We start from the raw sequence: 24,637 nt of genomic DNA, 5'->3' as shown, positions 1-24,637 counted from the left end.
GAGATCAATGAAAACTCAAGTCTGCAAACCAGCACTGGTTTCTGCCAGAGGCCTTGCCATCCTGCCTGGAGAGACCTCTGGTTGCTAGGTTACCTGCGAGAGAGTGGTAAGGGCTCTGGACCAGTCAGACTGATCGATTGATCTCCACGGGGTGCTCACTCTTTCCTGGGCATTATCTCATTTATTCTCTCAACAACCCAATGAGGTACAGTCCTCATTTTATGGATGGTGAAGCTGAATCTAGAGAGTTTCATCCGCAAACCTCCAGCTACTACAGAGGGGAGATAAGATTCCAACCCAGACTAAGCCTATTCTGGAACATCAGTTCTAATCTTCTGCCTGGTACTTCATCTCACAGCTCTCCCTGCACGATGATGCCATTGTTACTTGACTTGTCAGGTCCTTATCTTTTTAAATGCCTTTCATCTCTGCATCCCCAACACAGACTTGCATCCCCAACACAGACCTGCAGTGAATATCTGTTGAGTGCATGACTGGATTGATTTCATATTTTGTCTTCCCACAAGGTAATGTCCTCATTGTGCTGCCTTATGATCCAACCTGAAGACCAAGCCAGCCACAGCGTAGGGGTCAAGTTCAATGAAACTGACGAACATCTCTAGGCCATGCCAAGATGCACTGAAGCTCTACCATGGGGTCAGGAGAATGGAAGTTTTACCTCTTAGTGCCTTGCTGATGTGATTTCTTATTTACTGCACATTCCCATCTAATTGTCTTTAGCCAGTGGTTTCTCAGAAATGTCACATTTGGCTCCCTGCCCTCCTAAGATCAATAGGAGGGTCTCACACAGGCTGTGTGTGAAAATAAATCAAATATATCACTGAGGAGAGGGAGCAAACTGGGAACGTGTCCAGTCACGTTCCTTCTCAAGTGGGAAAGAGGCACAGTCACGGGCACTGGTGGCTTGTCTCCAAACTGGCCTGACCCTTTCACCAGGCAGCACTGTGACCTTAAAAAGCTGAGACATTATTTTGCTGACAAAGGTCCGTCTAGTCAAAGCTATGGTTTTTCCAGCAGTCATGTATGGATGTCAGAGTTGGACTATAAAGAAAGCTGAGTGCTGAAGAATTGATGCTTTTGAACTGTGCTGTTGGAGAAGACTCTTGAGAGTCCCTTGGACAGCAAGGAGATCAAAATAGTCCATCCTAAAGGAAATCAGTCCTGAATATTCTTTGGGAGATGAATAAATGCTGAAGATGAAGCTCCAATACTCTGGCCATCTGATGCGAAGAACTGACTCATTGGAAAACACCCTGATGCTGGGAAAGATTGAAGGCGGGAGAAGGGGACGACAGAGGATGAGATGGTTGGACGGCATCACCGACTCAATGGACATGAGTCTGAGCAAGCTCCAGGAGTGGGTGATGGACAGAGAGGCCTGGCTGCTGCAGTCCACGGGGTCACAAAGAGTCGTATATGACTAAGCAACTGAACTGACTGACCGACTGACTGTGATCTTAGGCAAGTTACTTAACTGAGTCTCTGCTCCCTAATCCCTAAAATGAGAACAGTAAAATTTCCTACCTCTAGGGGTCATTGTGAGTCTGGTCCAGCTCACAGTAGGCCCTGGATCAGTATCAGCCTTTCTTATGGCTATTGCTATTGTTAGACATGCAGCAATTCCACTCTTGAGAATTCATATAAGGAAATTATTAAAAACCAAACGAACCTATGCCTGTGAGGATGTTTACTGTAGAATGAATAGAATGTTGAAGAAGGGAGCTTGGTTAAAAATTTTTAAAGTATAGAATGAGCTATTTTTGACGCATTTAAAATGAGTTTATGAAAGAATATTCAGATATAGAAAGATGTTTCCTACTTATCATTATGCAAAAAATCAGGGTAAAAACAGTATGTATGACAAGACTCAAATTTGTAAAAATGATTACTGTATGAACAGAAGATATACTAAAAATATACTAAAAATCTTAATGTTTTCTGTTTTTCCTATCATGATATATTGCTCTTACAACAAAAAAAAGTTATCTTTTAATAAAACTGTTGGAATTTATTTTGCTTTGTTTGCATTATGGATGCTTTGAAAAACATAATAGCTGATATCATTTCTTTGTGCCAACACAGTTGTAAATGCTTTATAAAGATTACCTCATTTACATCTCACAACAAAGCTATGAATGTGTAATATTATTATCTTCATCTTACAGATGAAGTAACCAAGGCACAGAGAGGCTGAGGGATTTGCCCAAGGTTGCACAGCTTGCAAATACTGGATCTGGCCATCTGGCCTGGTTCGAACCCTATCCCATGCTCATCAGTGTCTGGAACAGCTGCATAGGCATTCCACAGAATGTCTGCTTAAACTTTATTTTTCTTTGTGTATTTATATATTTTAAAATTTGTATTGAAATACCCACCCTGACTCGACATACACAATAGGATCGAGTTCATCTGAGTGTATTTGGAAATAATAAAAGGTCACTTAAAATGGATGCTCTGAACAAAAGGGAAAATGACCGATTTGGAATCTACCTTGAACAATAAAACTGCAGCTATGAAAGTATTTTTATCTCATATTTAGGAATGTTCAGGTTATGTTTGCCACTACACTCTAATTATTAGAATGAACACTGAGCTTTCCCGTGTACGCAAACATGTGACAACCAACATTTCATTGTCTCTCCGCTATACTGACTGCAAAATGCACCCTGTTTTCAGAGATGTCAAAAGACGAGCATCGTGTGCATCTCAAAATTGATAAACTACCTGAGAACAATGCGGCTTCACTGTAGCCTGACTGGCGCCACACAAACAAATGCAAACCTATTGGGTGTCTTCATCAAATCTTCCAGGACCCCTCTTCATGTTATTACAGCCGCCCTCTTAGAAGTGCCGATCGCGGCACTTTCCTTGCCGCTTCTCTCTGCCACGGTAGTTAACCGCGCTGCCTTGGCCAGATTCACGGTGACCAAGTCCCCCTAGCACTCAGAAGCAGATCTCCAGCATCACTTCCTCTGATTTAATGAAATTCTTGTCTTGGGATTGAGTTGTAATTTTACTCTGTCAACAAATTCATTGACATTGTACTGCAGGAGGCCCCTGGAAATGATGGCCAGCAGCATTAATTTTCTCTGGCAGGAGGGAAAGGGGGTGCCTGTCTGCTGCGCCCAGTGCACACCAGCTTTGAGACCCTAAACTCTGCCTCAGTTCTTTCCTCTGTAAAATGGGGCTGCTCCTAATAGTGCCTCAATCATAGGGTTGTTGTGAAGATAAAATAATTTATATGAAACACTGTAGCCCTCAAATAATGCTATCATTATAATTCATGTTAAATGGGGGGGAGATCTATGAGTGGGGAACATTTTTATAAGAGATCAGATAATTAATAGTTATTTTTGCCTTCTAACAACTTTGGCTTCCCTACAGACACCTGTACTGAGAGGGTCTTCAATGAACATTTCTAAAGTCAATTAATTTTTGTGAACAGTTTGGAATAAAGCTTTTCTGAATATCTCTGAACACAGATTTGACCTTCTGTTACTCTGTCCTTTATCAAGAAACTTCAAGATCTGCACTGGGCTTTCTTTGAATCCACCTGATGTGTGTCTGCTCAGAAAAAGTTGTATAAGGAACTCCACTGGAGATCCTGTTCAAATGCCAGGCAGAGCAGAGACACAAGTTAATGTCAGGACGTTAAACCAGGAATGCAATTTCAAGGAAACATGCAGCAGCACCCCTATGTTCATAGCCACACTATTTCTAATAGCCAAGATATAGAAGCGACCTAAGTGTCCATCAGGAGATGAATGGATCAATATATGGTGTGTGTGTGTGTGTGTGTGTGTGTGTGTGTACATACTTTGATAGATACATACACATACACACGATGGAATACTACTCAGCCATAAAAAGAAGGAAATTTTGCCATTTGCAGCAACACAAATGGACATGGAGGGCATTATGTGAAATGAAATAAGTCAGAGAAAGACAAAGCTGTATGATATCCCTTGTATGTGGAATCTAAAAACCACAACCAACTAGTGAATGATCAAAAAAGAAGCAGAGTCACAGATGAGAGAACAGACTAGCAGTCACCAGAGGGGAGAGGGGAGAGGGGAGGGAGGATGGGAAACACAGGAGCAGAGGAGTAAGAGGCACTATCTATTACACAGAAAATAAGCGACAAGCATATGCTGTGAAACATGAGGAATACAGCCAATATTTTATAATACCTCTAAACAGAGTACAGCCTTTAAAAATTGTGAATCACTATATTGTACAATTGTAACTTACATAATATTGTACACCAATTATATTTCAATTAAAAAAAAGAACATGTCGCATGTTCCAAACAGTGGTTTTTTTTTTTTTAATAAAGAGTTTCACAGCTTAAGTTTGGGGTACAACCTTTCTACTTCTGTATCTGAGGCAAGAGATGTGAATAGTTAAGATATTTTATGTTATTTAACCTTGAAATGATTATTTTCTATTGCTCTTCTTTCAAGTTCATGGATCAATTTAATTGAAGACTATTCTGAGCCTGTAAGGGAAATGATGAAAAAACTACAGCTGCTCTCTGAAACTACTTATATACATTTACTATGATTTTTCTCAAAACTGTGCAAACAAAACAAAGTACATAAATAAATTGAATCCTGAGAGTAATATAAGATTAGAGTCATCATCTATAACCTCTTAGTGCTTGTTTTACTCAAAATAGACTCAAGTTTGTCACAGATCCACTTTTCCTAAAGAGAGAGAGATTGCTAAAATTAAGAAAAGTATAAAGAAAACAGCGGCAGCCTGCCCATATTTCAACCACTGGAATGCATGTTAACACATGCATTTACTTTCAGTCATTGTATGGGTACCCACATGCGTGTGTGTCCTGCAGATGGGGAAGGGTTCGCGTTACCTTTAACGTTTAATTATGGATAAAAAAATACTCTTTAAATCTAATTCTCAGGCCTTTTTTCCTCACTCTTCCTACAGGTGACCAACCTTATGAATTTCGTTTCTCTTTCGGTGTCTCTATCTCTATGTACTATATATATATAGTTACACACACCAACAGGTATATAGAGATTAAAACACATATAATAAATACACATAAGAAACATATGCACACAGATTAAAACATTATAATAATGAATATGGATTTGAATTATAAACCATAGCTAATAAAACTGTCACAACCTGTTTCATATATGGGGTTCTACGTAAGATTCCACTTTAAGATAAAGGCCATTGCCTAGAAAACTTGAAACTCTTGAATTACAGCACCTCTGAGATTCTGCTCAAAGTATGTGGCTTGGTCCCGCCCCCTCTTACTCATTTCTGCCTTCTCTGTTTCTCTTTCTCCCTGTAACTTACATAATATTGTATACCAATTATATTTCAATGTAAAAAAAGAACATGTCACATGTTCCAAACAGTGTTTTTTTTTTTTAAATAAAGTACATCCATGTATTCCAATCAATGCCTTTTTGGAAAAATATTCAATGTGCCCTCCTCAATCAAACACCTTCCTCAATACCAGGTCGCTTGTAAAACTCAAGAATCTCCTGAGATTTCTCCTGACTGGTGACTGCAGGAGGATACTCATTGATTTAAATGGCAGTTTTCAATCCCATAGGAGGCTACCAGATAATTGGAAGGGGTCTCCTGAGAAAGACCTTTCCAAAAGCACTTTCAGTACAATACAGAAGAAACCAAGGTTCTCTTGGTTTTGCAAACTCTTTCTCTATACCTCAAGTTCTTTTGGAGAGGAAGGGTCTGTAAAATATGCCTGTAAAAATATGCCCCTTCCTAAAATGAAATTAAAATGCCCACTACTAGGCATATACCCTGAGGAAACCAAAATTGAAAAAGACAAATGTATTCCAATATTCATTGCAGAACTATTTACAATAGCTAGAACATGGAAGCAACCTAGATGTCCTTCAACAGAAGAATGATAAAGAAGCTATGGTACATATACAATGGAATACTACTCAGCCATGAAAAGGAACACATATGAATCAGTTCTAATGAGGTGAATGAACCTGGAGCCTATTATACAGAGTGAAGTAAGTCAGAAAGACAAACACAAACATCATATACTAACACACATATATGGACTCTACAAAGATGGTACTGATGAAATTATCTGTGGGGCAGCAATGAGACACAGACATGGAGAACAGACTTACGGACACAGGGTGGGGGGAGGAAGGAGATGGTGGGATTTATGGAGAGAGTAACATGGAAACCTATATTACCATATGTAAAATAGATAGCCAATGGGAATTTGCTCTACGACTCAAGGAACTCAAACTGGGGCTCTGTAACAACCTAGAGGGGTGGGATTAGGGGCAGGGGGGGAGATGCGAGGGAGATTCAAGAGGGAGGGGATATATATATTTATACCTATGGCTGATTCATGTTGATGTTTGGCAGAAACCAACATGATTTTGTAAAGCAATTATCCTTCAATTAAAAAAAAAAAAAGCTATGTGGTGATTATGCAAGCTGACAGCCAAACCTGGTATGGGGAGGGATCCCCGTAAGATCACGGAACACAGCTTTGCAGGATGAGTGAGGTCCAAGGAGAGCTTAAGTGACTGAGCAACGGGCACGGGACAGGGGCACAGCAAGAGAACCAGGCTGCTCAGAACACGTGGGCATTCCAGCGGCCCAGGGCTGCAGTTAGTTACATCTCTAATGGAAACTGTGTACAGCTGACTTGTTTGGACAAGAGAAGAGGACAAGGAAAGAGAGAATTCATTTTCAAATAAGGCTCTGAACTGGAGAGGGATAACCTGAGCTGGGAAAAAGCTAACACCACTCATCACCATCTACAAATTTGCCTTTTAAAAAATGTCATTTAGGAGAATTCTGCTGATGAGGACAAACAGGAATGTTTGCTCAGCTCATTTGATCTCGGTCCGTACATGCTTAATCTGCTATATTTGCACTTATTTGGTATGATCATGGGGCAATTTGTGGTCTCTTAAATAGTTCCCGTCTATCGTTCAATGAATGTGTGGATAGTTTTGCTTCCCATCCCACAGACACATCTTAGGGTAAAGCGATGGGGCTGACAGCGTCTGCTTCTATCTTAGCATCATTTAATCCTCACTACCTCCTTCTAATAAACCCTTATACCTGGAGCTGGAAGTCCACCCCACACTTTCAAGTTGCCACTGGAACTGACTGGACTCATGGCTCCATCAGTCTGAGTGATGAAATAGGCAATTTTGAGATTTGCTAAATAGGTTTGTGGAGAAGGCGAAGTCCCGGCAGAGCTCCCCAGCAATAACTGCATCTTGTTGACTCCGGTTATCATGTACCTAATTTGCCGATTACTGACTTGTTCTCATGCAGGATTTCTACTTGGCTTGACATATCAGTAGCAATCAGTGATGAACTGTCAAGCAAACCTGCTCCCTGCCTTCACCACCCAAGAGTCTCACTTGCATCAATAGCTTCTGAGATCGCCTTTGATCCCCAGTACTGCTGCCAGGTCAGATGATGACGACGACTCTTAAGTCTCGTCGGCTTCCTTTCTAAAACTGGGGTCAAGCAAACCCGACACGGTTGGTAGGATTTCAAATACTTGGCAAGATGGACTAGGCTACCTTACACACACTAGCCCCATAAGAATTTGAGCTGGTAGGTTGAGAGTGACTTAGACTGACTCTTTCTTTTTTTTTCTTTGTGTGTAGGTATTAAAAAAAAAATGAAATTCAGGGTATGAAAATGCTGCATTTAAAAGACTATATAATATCTATCTTTCAAATGGACAAATTAAACAATGATAATATTCAGTTTATACAGGAGTTAAAGTAAATAGAACAAACAGTGATACACTGCCGCTGGTGGTAGGAGAGTATACAGTGTGAGTATAGAGAGTATAGTGAGAGTATAGTGAGTACAGTGAGAGTCTAGTGAGTACAGTGAGAGTCTAGTGAGAGTATAGAGTGTGAGTATAGAGAGTATAGTGAGAGTATAGTGAGTACAGTGAGAGTCTAGTGAGAGTATAGAGTGTGAGTATACAGAGTATAGTGAGAGTATAGTGAGTACAGTGAGAGTCTAGTGAGAGTATAGAGTGTGAGTATACAGAGTATAGTGAGAGTATAGTGAGCACAGTGAGAGTCTAGTGAGAGTATAGAGTGTGAGTATACAGAGTATAGTGAGAGTATAGTGAGCACAGTGAGAGTCTAGTGAGAGTATAGAGTGTGAGTATACAGAGTATAGTGAGAGTATAGTGAGAGTATAGTGAGACTATAGTGTGTGAGTATACAGAGTATAGTGAGTACAGTGAGAGTACAGCGAGAGTATAGTGTGTGAGTATAGAGAGTATAGTGAGAGTATAGTGAGTACAGTGAGAGTCTAGTGAGAGTATAGTGTGTGAGTATACAGAGTATAGTGAGAGTATAGTGAGCATAGTGAGAGTCTAGTGAGTATAGTGTGTGAGTATACAGAGAATAGTGAGTATAGTGAGTACAGTGAGAGTACAGTGAGAGTATAGTGTGAGTATAGCGTCTAGTGAGAGTCTACTGAGTATAGTGAGAATATAGTGAGAGTACAGTGTGAGTATAGAGAGTATAGTGAGAGTATAGTGAGTACAGTGAGAGTATAGTGTGTGAGTATAGAGTATAGTGAGTATAGTGAGTGCAGTGAGAGTATAGTGAGAGTATAGTGTGTGAGTATACAGAGTATAGTGAGAGTATAGTGTGTGAGTATACAGAGTACAGTGAGAGTACAGTGAGAGTATAGTGTGAGTATAGAGTCTAGGGAGAGCATAGTGAGAATATAGTGAGAGTTTAGTGTATGAGTATAGAGAGTATAGTGAGAGTACAGTATGTGTGTGTGTGTGTGTGTGTGTGTGTGTGTGCTTAGTTGTTCAGTTGTGTCCAACTCTTTGCAACCCCACATACTGTAGCCCGCCAGGTTCTTCTGTCCTTGGGATTTTCCAGACAAGAATACTGGAGTGGGTTCCCGTTTCCTTCTCTAGGGGTATGGAGGGTAACTGGTATAAGCTTTCAGAAGGACAATTCGGCAATTCTTATAAAATCCTTAAGAGTTGCTTTCAGGAAAAGAATTAAGGGTGCACACAAAGACTAACCATGAGGACTGGTCTCCCAAAGTTTTACCGTAAGTCTTAAGGGCCTTTCATTGGGATATTTGGTGCCCTGCCACCCAGGAACACCAGAGGGCTGTAATTCCTGCTCCACAGAAGTTAGGATCTGACTTGCTTTTGGTCCATAGGTGACGGGCTTAAATGATATGTGATGCTTGCAAGCAGAAGACTTTAGGGATTAGTGCATAATTCTCCCATCTTCTCTTTCCTTTGCAGTAGAGTACGAGGCATGTTCCTGACAGTGGAAGCTCCACAGTTCCCTGTCCCTGAGTGAGACTGATACTGAGCAAAGTCCAATGTCACCTGAAATGAACACGTGAAGTAGGGTTTCCCACCTCAGCACTTTCGCCTTTTGGAGCTGGTTGTTGTGGAGGATTCTCCTGCGTGTGTTTAGCAGCATCTCTAGCTGCCACTACCTGCCTGGAGTAACCTCTTCTTAGGGCAAAACCAAAAATATCCCCAGACACTGTAAAATGTCTCTGGGGTGGGGGTGGGGGCGGGGGCGGTGGGCAGAACTGGCCCAGGTCTAGAGCCACTGATATAAACAAGAAATAGCCTCTGTGGTTTTAAACCATTCAGATTCTGAGGGTTTTTTTTTTTTTAACTGCAACTGATTTGTTTTATTATAGCAAAAACTCTGTATAAATATTTAGCAAAAGGGGACTGCTTCCAATTACGGGTGTTTTTACTTTCCTTTTGTTGTTCTGTGCTGTAAAAATTTTTTTGTAATGAAAACAATTTGTCCTTTGATAAGAAGGAAAAAATGAGCCAATTAATTTTACTTTAAAAACCTATATTTACATAATTGCTTATTGATAGACAGTATTGGCTAGGGACACGCAGGATTTCTAAATACGATGAGACACTCGTGTACCATATTTTTATATTGCATTTCTATTTACAAAGTGTTTTCCCATCTTACCTTTGTGGGGGGAGGTGTAACTACGGTAACATTGGGAGATGTAACTACAGCAACAGGTAGACAAGGAAACTGAGGCACAGAGAGATTAATATGCATGTCTGAGGACACCTGGTTAATACACAGCAGCGCCTTCATCCTCAGCTTTCTCGCTAATTCCAGTACTTTCTCCTCTATGCCATGCTGCCTCTGCATTTCTATAGAAAGCCACTTTCAAAAAGTCAGCTGGGACAGACTCTGATTCTTTGGGAAATTTAAACAGGTAAAAAAGGATTCTCCTCTGTATTTAATATCCTTGGACAAGGATACTAAACCTTGTAGGCACTTGGTCAGAGCACGATCCTCAATAAAATTTAAGCAGAGCCATTCCGTGCAATGCAGCTGAGAGACTTTCACATTCCTCCCCCTCCCAACTTCTTTCTCTTTCTCTCTTTTCAGCTCAAATGAGTCACCTTGGCTAGTCTGCCAATCCCCATAGAACTTATGTTCCTTGATAGAATATGCCAATAGAAATGAGAAATTCTATAATGGTTTGAGACGTGAGTTAGTTGCCTATCCCTGCGCGGGGCTAAGTGCCGTCTCCTCCAGGAAATGTATCTCGTCAAATGGACATGAGTGCTCGTAATAACAGCGAATGAATGTGAAGATGCATGGGGAATCGGTTTCCCCCCTCTTTCTTTCTTTTCTTTTTTTTTTTTTTAAGAAGCTCCCCTGTATTGTAGCTGTCTCATGCATTTCCAAGCATCTGCACCATGGCTCACTTACCTGACCCTCCAAGTCAAGCTCAACTCCCAGACTGGCAGCTGGACTGCAACCCTCGGTGCACATCAGCCCACGCCTATTCATTTCTCTTCTGGAGAAATGGGATGGGGCTGTCCCTGGAGTGGAGCTATTTTGAGAGAACGATCACTAGAACAATCACCGGCTTGGCAGGAGATGGACGGCGTGGTGCAGCCACAAAAGGAGAGACACTGTCATGGAGGGTCTGAGTCCTCAATGTCAGAACAACGGGGAACCCAGGTAGAGCATGTTCCTGCCTGCTGTCCACTATCAGTCAGTTTCAGAGAGTTACTGACTTGACTTGCCATGATCACTGGCTTTTCCATGATTCTGACTGCTCAGAGCTTGCAAGCGTAGGGGGACAGCAGTGCTTCAGAACAAGGTCGAAAGGGGACATTTCCACCCCACTCCCCAGTAAATCTCCTGGTGTCCAAGGGGCTAAGAGGAAAGTTATGCTCAGCTGTGCCCAGAGGCATGTTCCTACTTACTTGAATAATGCCAACAAGCAGATTTCACTGCTGTCAATCTTTCATTATGCTCCTGTAGAAACAGGGGAGTCTGAAGGTCAGGGAGACCCTCTAACACTTTGCATAACTTCCCAGACTGGCTCCCTGCTCCTGGCAGGAAGTTACAGAAATGCCTTGGGGACTCCTCTTAGCTGAATTCCTCTCTTTCTCTTAAGGGAATCTCTCTAAAGGACAGGTGTCAGTTTTGTACTAGGAGTTTTGCTTGGTTGCCTGCATGCTGCATGCTAAATCACTTCAGTCGTGTCTGACTCTGTGCCACGCTACAGACAGCATCCAGACAGGCTCCTCCATCCACAGGATTCTCTAGGCAAGAACACTGGGGTGGGTAGCCATTTCCTTCTCTTAGGGGCTATGCTAACTCACCTCTGGATAAGCAGTGCCTAGACCAATAAATGTCTTTCTGGATGGATGGATGGAGGAGGACTTATTGATTACCACTTTACATATTGGTCCCTATAGCATCGGCCGTTATATAGTATTAAAAACCTACACAGTCCTCCATGCTCAGAAAAGAAAGTCCTTTTAGTCCCTTATATCGATTGTTTCAGGCTGTAAAGATGGGACTGCAAGTAAATTTCATCTTGAGAGCTAACACTGGTCAATCGGTGGTGGCTGCTTCAGGGGCTCTCTTGGAGGCATCTGTGCACGGAGTTTAGTGACGAGAAAGTGCAGTTGTCGATTAGCAATGTCTGCTATGACCTAAAGACAAAGAAATGGAGGCCTGCTTTGCATCTGCCAGTGGGTTTAAAGCTTTACATTCTTCCACTGGATTTTCTGGATGAATACCCCTCCAATGCATGTTTTAAAAAGCTAGCTTTGACTGGATATAAAGGGTGGTTAAGGGTATTTTTCCCTCCACTGGTGTATTTTCCTAATGGACTTCTGTAAATACTTGCTGGATTTGAAAGCAAATAAGGCAGGAAACACTACTTGGGTTTCCTTAGGATACACAAATCTTACTGGAAAAGCAAACCAAACTAGATGAGGGTTAATGTATCCCCAGTGGGATGCTTAAGAAAATTTCTACCAGGAGGGATGAGAAGAAAAATAATGAAATCCATAATATAATCCAATCTCTTCATTTCCAATGCAGGGAATAATCTCACTTCTGCAGTGTCAAGCACTTCCCAAGGAACTCAGTATGACAAGAACAGGGAAGCCACAGGAAAGTGCTGAATTTTGGTGAAAAATTTTGGTGAAAGTTACATCACTCCTGTCAAACATAGTGGGCTGTCTCCTAGGGATGCTTTAACAAATAACCCAAATCCCTGAACAAAAAGTACCCAATGATTAGCAAAGGTCTAGTCAGGATAAGCCAATTACATCAGGTAGGGAAGTAACCAATTTTTTTTTTTTTTGGAGAAATAGTTCCCATAACATAAATTTCACCATTTACAATTTGGTAGTTTTTAGTATATTCACTGTGTTGTACAACCATCACTGCTATCTAATTTCAGAGCACTTACATCACCCAGAAAAGATAGCCCATAGCTATTAGCTGCTGCTGATGCTGCTAAGTCGCTTCAGTCATGTCCAACTCTGTGTGACCCCATAGATGGCAGCCCACCAGGCTCCCCCATCCCTGGGATTCTCCAGGCAAGAACACTGGAGTGGGTTGCCATTTCCTTCTCCAATGCATGAAAGTGAAAAGTGAAAGTGAAGTCGCTCAGCCGTATTCGACTCCTAGTGACCCCACGGACTGCAGCCTACCAGACTCCTCCATCCATGGGATTTTCCAGGCAAGAGTACTGGAGTGGGCTGCCATTTCCTACTCCTTTCGTCTCTATGGATTTTCCAGACAACATAAATAGAGTCATATGGCGGTGATCAAAACCCAAGAAAGAGAAATGCAACAAGGCAAAATTGTTGTCTGGGGAGGCTTTACAAATAGCTGAGAAAAGAAGAGACGTGAAAGAGAAAAGGAAAGATACCTATTTAAACGCAGAGTTCCAAGAACAGCAAGAAGTGATGAGAAAGATTTGTTAAGTGAACAGTGCAAAGAAATAAGGAAAATAATAGAATGAGAAAGACTAGAGATTTCTTTAAGAAAATTAGAGATACCGAGGGAACATTTCATGCAAAGATGGGCACAATAAAGGACAGAAATGGTATCGACCTAACAGCAGAAGATATTAAGAAGAGGTAGCAAGAATACACAGAACTGTACAAAAAAGCTCTTAATGATCCAGATAACCACAATAGTGTGGTCACTCAGCTAGAGTGTGAAGCCTAGTGGGCTTTAGGAAGCATCAATATGAACAAAGCTAGTGGAGGTGATGGAATTTCAGCTGAGCTATTTCAAATCCTAAAAGATGAAGCTGTGAAAGTGCTGTACTCTACTGAGCAAGTTTGGAAAACTCAGCAGTGGCCAGAGGACTAGGAAAGGTTAGTTTTCATTTCAATCTCAAAGGACAGTGCCAAAAAATATTTAAATACTGCACAACTGTGCTCATTTCACATGCTAACAAGATAGGGCTCAAAATCCTTCAAGCTAGGCTTCAACAGTATGAAAACCAAGAACTTCCAGATGTGCAAGCTGGATTTAGAAAAGGCAGAAGAACCAGAGATCAAATTGCCAACATCCATTGGATCACAGAAAAAGTAAGAGAATTCCAGAAAAACATCTACTTCTCCTTCACTGACCAAATAAGTCAATGAAACCTTTGACTGTGTGGATCATGACAAACTGTAGAAAATTCTTAAAGTGGTGGCAATAACAGACCACCTTACTTGCCTCCTGAGAAACCTGTATGCAGGTCAAGAAGTAACAGGTAGAACCGGACATGGAACAATGGGCTGGTTCAAAACTGTGAAAGAAGTACGTCAAGGGTGTGTACTGTCACCCTGCTTATTTAATTTATATGCAGAGTACCTCATATGTACTAGGCTGGATGAAGCACAAGCTGGGATCATAGCTCTTCTTCCAAGGAGCAACCGTCTTTTAATTTCATGGCTGCAGGCACCATCTGCAGTGATTTTGGAGCCCCCCAAAATAAAGTCTGTCATTGTTTTCATTGTTTCCCCATCTATTTCACTTTTATCAAGAGGCTCTTCAGTTCTTCTTCGTTTTCTGCCATAAGGGTGGTGTCATCTCCATATCTGAGGTTATTGATATTTCTCCCAGCAGTCTTGATCCCAGCTTGTGCTTCATCCAGCCCAGTATCTGGCTTCTTTCACTTAACAAAACATTTTCAAGATTCATCCATGTAACAATATTTCATTCTTATTTAAAAAAAATCCATCCCCTTTTATGTTTTAATCGTATCCCATGGAATGGAGAGATTACATTTTGTTTCTCCATTCACCAACTGACAGACATCTGGGTTGTTTCCACTTATGAGCTATTATGAATAAATGCTGCTATGAACATTTATGTATGTTTTTAAATGAGAAAGTTTTTCAGTTCTCTGTAGGAATATATTTAGTAATGGAATTGCTGGGTCATACTGTAATTCTTTGCTTAACTTTTTGAAGAACTACTGAATTCCTTCCACAGTGGCTCTCCATTTTACATTCCCACAAATCATGTATGAGGGTTCCAATTTTTCCACATCTCCACCAACACTTGTTATTTTCTGTCCTTTCGTTATAGCTGCCTCAGTGGGTGTGCAGTGGTATTTTTTAAACTCATGGCTATATCAAGCATGGTCCTACCTGGGCATGAGACGGTGGAAGTCCTCTTCTTATGTAAACACCGAAGAGAGCATCCTTCCCAAGGGAGATGTTGAACTTTAAGAACTGGGGTTGACTGATGTGAATCTGCGATCTCCAAAACACGCCTGGTGGGACTTCTTGGGTCACCCGCCGACCAACTTCTGCTTCACCACTGTCTATGCTGCTGTTCTTCAAGGACCAGGGCACTGGAAAAGAGGAATTGACATCAAGTTGGTGACACGTGTACCCATTATTTGGCTCTACATTTCCGACTGATTACATGCTAGGATTTAAAAATACATATGTATATATATATATAAAGATGAAACTCGGCAAATTTCTCTTCAGGTCAGAGCTTAAACCATTTAGATTTTGGGGACTTCCCTGGTCACGGGGTGGTTAAGAATCTGCCTGCCAATGCAAGGGACGCGGATTTGACACCTGGTCCAGGAGCATCCCACTCACTGTGGAGCCCTGAGCCTGCGCGCCGCAACTACTGCGCCCACGTGCTGCAACTACTGAAGCCTGTGTCCCCGAACCTGTTTTCTGCAACAAGAGAAGCCACCGCAATGTAAAGCCCGAGCGCCACAACTAGAGAGTGGCCCCTGCTGAAGACGATGACAGAAAGCCTGCGCGCGACAGCAAAGAACAGGGCAGGCGAAAACCAAAACAAACCATTTCACTTTAAATAAGAAACACAGAAACGCATACCCCAGGGCATCGAAACACTGGCACAATGCTTCCTGAACTTCTGTGAGTGCTCTTTACTGATCAACTATCGTAAGAGTTACAGTCTGACAAGTACATGTAAAGCTTCCAGCACCCCAAATGTGACTGGGATGTTAAATCATCAGCAGGAGAGCGGAGAGTGATGTTAATTTGGCATGAAATGTAATTCGTGCAGCCTTTAATTATTCTTTCCAGCCACAAACAAGTCCAATATACTCTGACAGTCTCATAAATTAAAAAAGAAAAAAAAAAAGAGACATCAGTGAATAAAAATCAGTCCAAAGTAAATAAAATAACTGAACAGAAAAGGCTGGCTTGCCCTCAGGCTGACCCAATACTGCCGCTAGCGGCTTCCCTGGTGGCTCAGAAGGTAAAGTGTCTGCCTGTAATGTGGGAGACCTGGTTTCAGTCCCTGGGTCAGGAAGATCCCCTGGAGAAGGAAATGGCAACCCACTTCAGTATGCTTGCCTGGAAAATTCCATGGATGGAGGAGCCTGGTGGGCTACAGTCCATGGTGTCACAAAGAGTCAGACACGACCGAGTGAGTTCACTTCTTCACTTCTTCTTCCCTGCTCGAGGGAGGGGCTTAAGAATCGTGGAAACCACACCCCTCGCATGTTGACACTGGCGCATCTCTGTTGCATTATTTGAAATCACCTACATAGAAACCATTGGTTGCACATACTCAGCATCCTTCAGAACTTTAGTAATAGGAGTTTCAGAAAATAGAGGATTTCTTAATAACAACGAACCAGCCAGGGTCACCCGCACTTCAGAGGGTAGTTTGCTTTACAAATATAGAATTAAGAAAAAGCTGGGAGTTACTAGTAGTTGCCCAAGAAGAGCAAGTTAATTGATTTCCCAGAGCCTCATTAATCTCCTCTCTAAAATGGGAATAAAACCTAACAGGAAGCTGGTTTCAGATAGCCCATTTGTGATTCTTTCAAATGGATTCTAAACTTGAAATATAAAAGCACAATCTCCTATCTTCTTAAGATCTTCTAAACCAGCTGAAATCAAATACAGAAAGAAGTGAAGACATTTTGGGTTTTGAGGGTCTTTTCATTTTTCGATTGATCACTTTGGTGGCCTTGTGGATCTGAAAACTTCAGCCTGAAAGGCAAAGCAGGGAAGCAGGCTCCCTCCTGCATCCTGTAATGCATGGACTCCTCTGAATATACTCATCTGTACTTGGCCACAATCCATTGCAAAAGGTCTGGATGGTCAGGAGGGATCATGCAGTTGCAGAAGACTGGCCTGAAGGGTTAGTGACTTAGCCACCCCGCTCTGTTACTATCTGGCCACTGCAGTCAAGACAAGACTCGTAAATGACTCATAAATGACAGCTTCTCCATCTGGAAAATAGAGAGGTGACATTGCTGGATCCTGAAGGTTTTCTATATCTAAATTATAAAAGAGAAACCGCAGAGTGACTTGAGGGTGTAAAGTTATTTTTTTCCCCTTTATAAGTGGACCAAATACAAAGTAAACAGGGGCCTCAAATAAAGTAGGAGATACCTTGGTTTGGACCTTAAGAGGACATGCTTGACCTCTAGAATAGGGAATGGGCTTCCACAGGAAGTTGGGAAGCTTCCCTCACAAAACACTGTTAGGAAGAAAAGAAACTAGTGAGTCCTGTGGTTCAGCTCTTTAGATGGGGACTCAATGACATGTTCCCCAAATATTTTCATGTGGCCTAACAGACTGTGGAGTCGGAGGGACCCTGCATCACATCCAAGAGCGGAGACTCTGGACTGAGACCGTCTTGGCTCAAATCCTAGCTTCAACACTTGCTAGGGGTATCCTTCTCTGGGCCTTAGTTCCCTCACCTGCACAATTGCGACATTATTACTATTTATTTCATAGGGTTGTTAGAAGAATTTAATGACTTAATCTATGCTCTTAGAGTACTTTTTGGCATGAAACAAGCACTAAATAAAAATTATCTAAGACTCAATAGTGGAGAAGGAAATGCCAACTCACTCCAGTATTCTTGCCTGGAAAACCCCATGGACTGTATGTAGCCTGTCGGGTCCTCTGTCCATGGGGTTGCAAGAGTTGGACCTGGCTTAGCAACTAAACTACCACCACCACCAAGACTCAATAGAGGGGTGTTTGTTTTGCTGACATAATAACATACCCAGGGGGAATCACTTTTTATCACCACTTGATCAGAAGCTCCGATGATTATTAATTAGAAATACATTTGTACTTAAAAATGCTGCTTTTGATGGGCTTCCCTCCCCCAGTTAAGGCCTTATGGAAGAAGGATACAATAAAAAGTATGCAGTAAGGAAGTGATGCAAAAAAAACCAAAACAAAAAACCTCTGGGGAAGAACCATTTACAAACCTCTGTAAAGACCACATGGAAGCCCAGCAATCATTCATAGTTTGGCAACAAGTTAAAGAAACACATTAAAAATGAAAGAATTTTAAAGAAATTATTCATCTTTACACTTAATAAAATGAACTTTCCCTCATGTCTGTTGGGCTTTCAGGGGTTGCTGGGTTAATGACAGGATATGAAAAGGAAGCTGGAAATAGGCACCCACGAGCCTGCTAATCTGCTGCTGAAACTTAAACGGATTTTGATAATATCAAACCAAGTGAGGATGCCAGAGATGGCAAAGGGAGCTGGCTTCCAAACAGTGGCTGCAAGGGGCCTCAGGGGTTTGGTTCAGGGCTGAAAGCAGTGGGGTCTCCCTTTCATGCGACCCTGACTTCAGGACACTGATGTCAGTAACCGCTGCTCCCACCAGTGCCAACAGGCTGCTTTCTCAGTAGTCACCACCCACCCCTGGGTTCTAGATGCTCCTCCCCATGCCCTATCCACTAAAGGCGGCAGGGTACCTGGTGCTAAAGGTTTTGCGGTCAGACAGAATTGGGTTCAAATCCTGGCTCTGGTTCTTGCTTGCTGTGTGACCTCCACCAATCTGCTTAACCTCTCTGGGCCTTCACTGTCTTTTTGTTAAGATGGGAATGATAATAGTAACTATCTCATAGGGTGAGAGTAACAAATGAAAGTACACAAAGAAGGTGCCGAGCAGACTAATAATAAAATAAATGCTAGTTACATTAATTAAATAAAAGAATGAAAAATTATAATGGAACTATAAGGGAAAACATCTGTCTTTCTTTTCAGAGTAAAGAATTTCCAAAAGGAAACAACGTGTATATATGTGACATGCATGTATATATTTACACATTATTCGCGTATCTATCTACCTACCTATTCATCTATCCATCAAGAGAGAAGGGAGAGTCTAACTCTCTCTTAAGAGAACTATGGGAACAAGTTTAAAATCGGGAGTCAGGCTCTGTTTCCATTATTGACTTTTGGTGGGACCTTCTAGGAGCCAGTGTGGCTATCTTTCTGATTAGATTACTTTATTGAGAAACCTGCTTTCTTGAGTTAACACTGAAATAAAGATCCTGTCAGCTTTACCTGCACACTGAAGCTCTTTTGTCCTTTACACCCTGCCTCCCACCAGATAAATAGGTTCTTTCTCTGTCTCCGTAGCATTTACACTTAACTCTCCTGCAGCACTGTTATTAGATACTACGTTGATTTTGTTTGCCTTCCTAGTTGTCATTCAGTCTCTAAGTTGTGTCCGACTCTTTGAGACCCCAGGGACTGCAGCTTGCCAGGCTTCCCTGTCCTTCACTATCTCCCGGAGCTATCTTGAGCACTACCTCGCTCAAACTCATGTCCATCGAGTTGGTGATGCTACCCAACCATCTCATCCTCCGTTACCCCCTTCTCCTTCTGCCTTCAACCTTTCCCAGCATCAGGATCTTTTCCAGTGAGTTGGCTCTTCGCATCAGGTGACCAAAGTATTGGAGCTTTGAATATTCACGGTTGATTTCCTTTAGGATGGACTGGTTTGATCTCCTTGCTGTCCAAGGGTCTCTCAAGAGTCCTCTTAGCACCACAATTCAAAAGCACCGATTCTTCAGTGCTAAACCTTTTCTATGGTCCAACTCTTACATCTGTACATGACTACTGGAAAAACCACAGCTTTGACTAGATGGACCTTTGTCGGCAAAGCGATGTCTCTGCTTTTTAATGTGCTGTCTAGGTTGGCCTTCCTAAGTCTTCCTTATTAGACACTGTGCTCTCTGAGGTCAGGCAGAGCCGCAAATTCATCTCTGGGTTCTCAGCAGCTTGCACCTGGCAAGTCACAGGTAATCTATAAATGCCTGTTGAACTGAATCAAGTTTTATCTGCCCATCTGATGGGGCATTTTAACTTAATCCCTATGAATACTGAGTGAAATGAGAGCTTTAAGGAAGATTTACTTTGAAAGGTTGCATGGAAACTGATTTTTTTTAAAAATAAAATTCTCTTCTCAAAGCTCCATGGGGACATTTATCTAAACAAAACAGAAGTATCTAAACAAAACAAAAGTATCTAAACAAAATTTCTTTATGAATCCTTTTGAAAAATCATGAGTCAGATTTTAGTTTATCTTTTATATAAAATCTTATAAACAAAACAATGAGCCAGGGAAGCTGGAGTTTAGTGGGTAAGTTCTTAGATTAACAACCCAAAGTTGAGAGTCCTCATCCTGATGCTTTATGCCTCTGAATCATTTGTGGAAGGAACAGGGTGTAAAGGAATTATTTTGTTGACCTCCCATCCTTGCTATTAAGAAGGTGGCTAGTTCTCAGCAGATTAGCTCTCAGGGCTCATTGTTCTTGTTTACATAAGAGTGGTATGACCCCAAAATATCTTAAAGTGCATTCCACCCTAGCCTGCTGTGGTCTACAGAGTGAGCCAGGAGGGTTGTCTCCTGTTTTGTGCTACAAAGGTGTGTGTGTGGTGTCTGCAGGGGAGGGGTTATCAGAAAGTGACGGTTACATCCCTTTTAACAAACTAGTGATTGCTTTCAAAGTAAGCTTCTCAGATGCGAAACTGAAGTATGCTTTTGCAAACAGGGGTTTTCACTTTTCCCCCATCAGTTCAGTTCAGTTGCTCAGTCGTGTCCAACTCTTTGTGACCCCATGGACTGTAGCATGCCAGGCTTCCCTGTCCATCACCAACTCCCAGAGCTTACTCAAACTCATGTCGATTGAGTTGGTGATGCCATCCAACCAACTCATCCTCTGTTGTCCCCTTTTCCTCCTGTCTTCAATCTTTCCCAGCATCAGCGTCTTTTCCAATGAATCAGTTCTTTGCATCAGGTGGCCAAAGTATTGGAGTTTCAGCTCCAACATCAGTCCTTCCAATGAATATTCAGGACTGATCTCCTTTAGGATGGACTAGTTGGATCTCCTTGCAGTCCAGGGGACTCTCAAGAGTCTTCAACACCACAGTTCCAAAGCATCAATTCTTCGATGCTCAGCTTTCTTTAAGGTCCAACTCTGACATCCATACATGACTACTGGAAAAACCATAGCTTTGACTAGACGGACCTTTGTTGGCAAAGTAATGTCTCTGCTTTTTAATATGCTGCCTAGGTTGGATAGCTCAGTTGGTAAAGAATCTGCCCGCAATGTGGGAGACCCAGTTCAATTCCTGGGTTGAGAAGATCCCCTGGAAAAGGGATAGGCTACCCACTCCAGTATTCTTGGGCTTCGCTTATGGCTCAGCTGGTAAAGAATCCACCTGCAACGTGGGAGACCTGGGTTGGGAAGATTCCCTGGAGAAGGGAAAGGCTACCCACTCTAGTATTCTGGCCTAGAGAATTCCATGATGAGTCCACGGGGTCGCAAAGAGTCGGACACGATGGAGCAACTTTTGCTTTCACTTTCTAGGTTGGTCATAACTTTTCTTCCAAGGAGCAAGCGTCTTTTAATTTCATGGCTGCAGTCACCATCTGCAGTGACTTTGGAGCCCCCCAAAATAAAGTCTGTCACTGTTCCCATTGTTTTCTCATCTATTTGCCATGAAGTGATGGGACCAGATGCCACGATCTTAGTTTTAATATATATATTTCCCCATATATATCTATATAAACATATGTTTTTTTTTGTTGTTGTTGTTTAGTTGCTCACTCATGTCAGACTCTTTGCGACCCCATGGAGTATAGCCCACCAGTCCCCTCTGTCCATGGGATTTTCCAGGCAAGAATACTGGAATGGTGTGCCATTTCCTTCTCCAGGGGCTCTTTCCAACCCACGGATCACACCTGGGTCTCCTAAGTGTCTTTTGCATTGCAGGCATATTCTTTTACCACTGAGCCATTGGGGGAAGTCCAAATTTTTCATTTTGAAATAATTTCAGATTTACAGAAAAATTTCAAAAGTTGGTACAAAGATCCTTGCATCTCCTTCACCCAGACTCCAAAAATATTATACACACTTGTGCTTTCTCTATATATAAATGTTTTTTTTTTTTTACTGAAACATTCAGAGTTAAGTTGTAAACAGGTTACTTCTCTAAATATCTCCATGTGTTTCTCCTAAAAACAAGGGCATTCTTTTTCAGAACCATAGTGCAGTTATCAAAAATAGAAAAATAACACTGATACAATTAAACACATATATTTATAGATCTTATTCAAATTTGCCAATTGTTACACCAAATAGTCTTTATAACCAACGGGAAAAAAAAAGACTCTACATACTTAAAAGAATCTTTAAAATGAATGCACATAACTTGGGTAATTTTAAAAATAATAAAAAGGAAGGAAAATACACCAATACTGCCACTCGAGATAAAAAGGAAAGATGGCTTTTGTATACTATTGCCGATGTGAGGAACCATCCCAGTGACTCCATCCCTGAGGGTCAAATCCCTGGTCTGCTGTCTGGAAAGTCTGTGCTAGCCTCTGAGGTCAAAGGGGCCAACAGCCCGAACCAGGCTCTCAGTCCCACAAACAAGGATCTGAACCTGGGCTCCTGGAGCCATGCCAGCTGTTCCAGGATCAGAAGTATGGCTAATTCCTAAGAGGATGCCACTGAGAGACACTCAACAAGGAAACAACATAATTACCGTTTCCAGCTTTACCTCCAGAGAAATGGTGGCTCAGATGGTAAACATGCTGCCTGCAATGCTGGACACTTGGGTTTGATCCCTGGGTCAGAAGATCCCCTGGAGAATGAAATGGCAACCCACTCCAATGTTCTTGCCTTAAGAATCCCATGGACAGAAGAGCCTGGCAGGCTACAGTCCATGGGATCGCAAAGTTGGACACTACTGAGCAACGAACACTTTCTTTACCTCCAAGATGGGTGTCCACGTACTGAGAAGTTCTAAGCTATCAGGGGGCAATGTTACATGTGGAGCTGGTCAGCCCTGGGTTTGAATCCCAGCTCTGACAACTACTAGCTGCATGCCTTTGGGCTGATCCCTCCCCTTCTCCAAGTCTGTCTACTCATCTGAGGACGTATAATGGGGTTGCTTCTGAGGATTTATCAGAGTAACGTAGCTAGGACATGACTTTTAGGTGCTTCTATATCTTTCTATCTGTTGCGCTACCTTAAAACATCTGTAACTATTTATCACAGATCTGGAGGATAAATGTGTAGTGGTCTAATTTATGATATCAGCTGCATAGTGTAGGCACTATTTTGTTTTAAACTGGTGTATAGTTTTCAGTAGTCGTATACAGATGTGAGAGTTGAACCATAAAGAAGGCTGAGCACCGAAGAATTGATGTTTTTGAACTGTGGTGCTAGAGAAGATTCTTGAGAGTCCTGTGGACTGCAAGGAGATCCAGCCAGTCAATCTTAAAGGAGATCGACCCTGAGTATTCATTGGAAGGACTGATGCTGAAGCTCCAATATTTTGGCCACCTGATGCAAAAAGCTGACTCACTGGAAAAGACCCTGATACTGGGAAGAATTGAGGGCAAGAGGAGAATGGTGCAACAGAGGATGAGATGGTTGGATGCTATCGCTGACTCAATGGACCTGAGTCTGAACAAACTCTGGGAGATGGCGGACAGGGAGGCCTGGCATGCTATAGTCCATGGGGTCACAAAGAGTCACATATGACTTAGCGACTGAACAACAGCAGCAGTAGTTGCTTTACAATGTTGTACAATGAAGTGACTCAGCTATATGTATACATATATCCCCTTCCTCTGGCCCACCGCCAACCTGCTCCATTCCACCCCTCTCGTTCATCACAGAGCACAGAGCTGAGCTCCCTGTGCTATTAAGCAGCTATTTTACACACGGCTGTGTATACATGTCAATGCTCCTCTCTCAGTTCATCCCATCCTCTCTTCCCCCTGCTGTGTCCACAAGCCTGTTCTCAGTATCTGCATCTCCATTTCTGCTCTGCAAATAGGGTCATCTGTACCATTTTTCTAGATTCCACATTTATGCATTAATACACGATATTGGTTTTTCTCTTTCTGACTGTCTTCACTTTGTATGACAGACTCTAGATCCATTCAAACCTCTGCAAATGACCCAATTTCACTCCTTTTTATGGTTGAATAATATCCCATTGTATATATGCACCACATCGACAGAGGGCCTAGGGCTGGGACTGGGCCATAATGAGAAAGGCACTTTTCAGAGCAGCTGAAATCAATATACAATGAGTGGTCAATATGTCTGCAGACCTGGGGGAAACTTACGGCATAAATTAAAGTGGGATGGCCGGAAAAAGCAATGTCTATTAATCCTAAACTACAGGTGTTGATGGAGACTCTAGCTGCGCAGGTGGACCACTGAAAAGCAGTCGTATCTTTATTTAACAATGATTCTTAAAGGTACCAAGTAATGTCAGGTGGGTCATTCACTCATGTATTCACGCAACAACTATCAGGCATCAACTGCAGCGCTAGGTAATCTCTGGTCAACATTAAAGTTGGGGTGTCTGTCATTCCCGTTATCTAGGCAGCCTGAAATCAGGGTCCCATGGACAGCATCAAGCACAGGGGAATTGAACACCATTCTGTAATCATTCTGTGGGAGTCCACCACCATCCTTGGGCTCCTGGTAAGGACCGAGGGTGGGGTCCTGGC

The 24,637-nt window shown here is 42.1% G+C and overlaps 1 protein-coding gene across 1 annotated transcript in view; it reads right to left on the bottom strand.

The window, feature by feature from the left end:
• The window catches only part of TENM2 (teneurin transmembrane protein 2), a 423,997-nt gene that overhangs the window by 210,711 nt on the left and 188,649 nt on the right, over window positions 1–24,637 (bottom strand). The window contains exon 6 of the mRNA XM_069592738.1: window positions 14,984–15,189. Coding sequence (XP_069448839.1) covers window positions 14,984–15,189 — 206 coding nt within the window. The remainder of the gene's footprint in view (window positions 1–14,983; window positions 15,190–24,637) is intronic.

Source organism: Ovis canadensis, chromosome 5 (assembly GCF_042477335.2).
Source record: "Ovis canadensis isolate MfBH-ARS-UI-01 breed Bighorn chromosome 5, ARS-UI_OviCan_v2, whole genome shotgun sequence".
NCBI classification, from domain to species: domain Eukaryota; kingdom Metazoa; phylum Chordata; class Mammalia; order Artiodactyla; family Bovidae; genus Ovis; species Ovis canadensis.
Note: the sequence above shows the minus strand (reverse complement) of the source record. Positions and strands in the feature narration are given on the sequence as shown.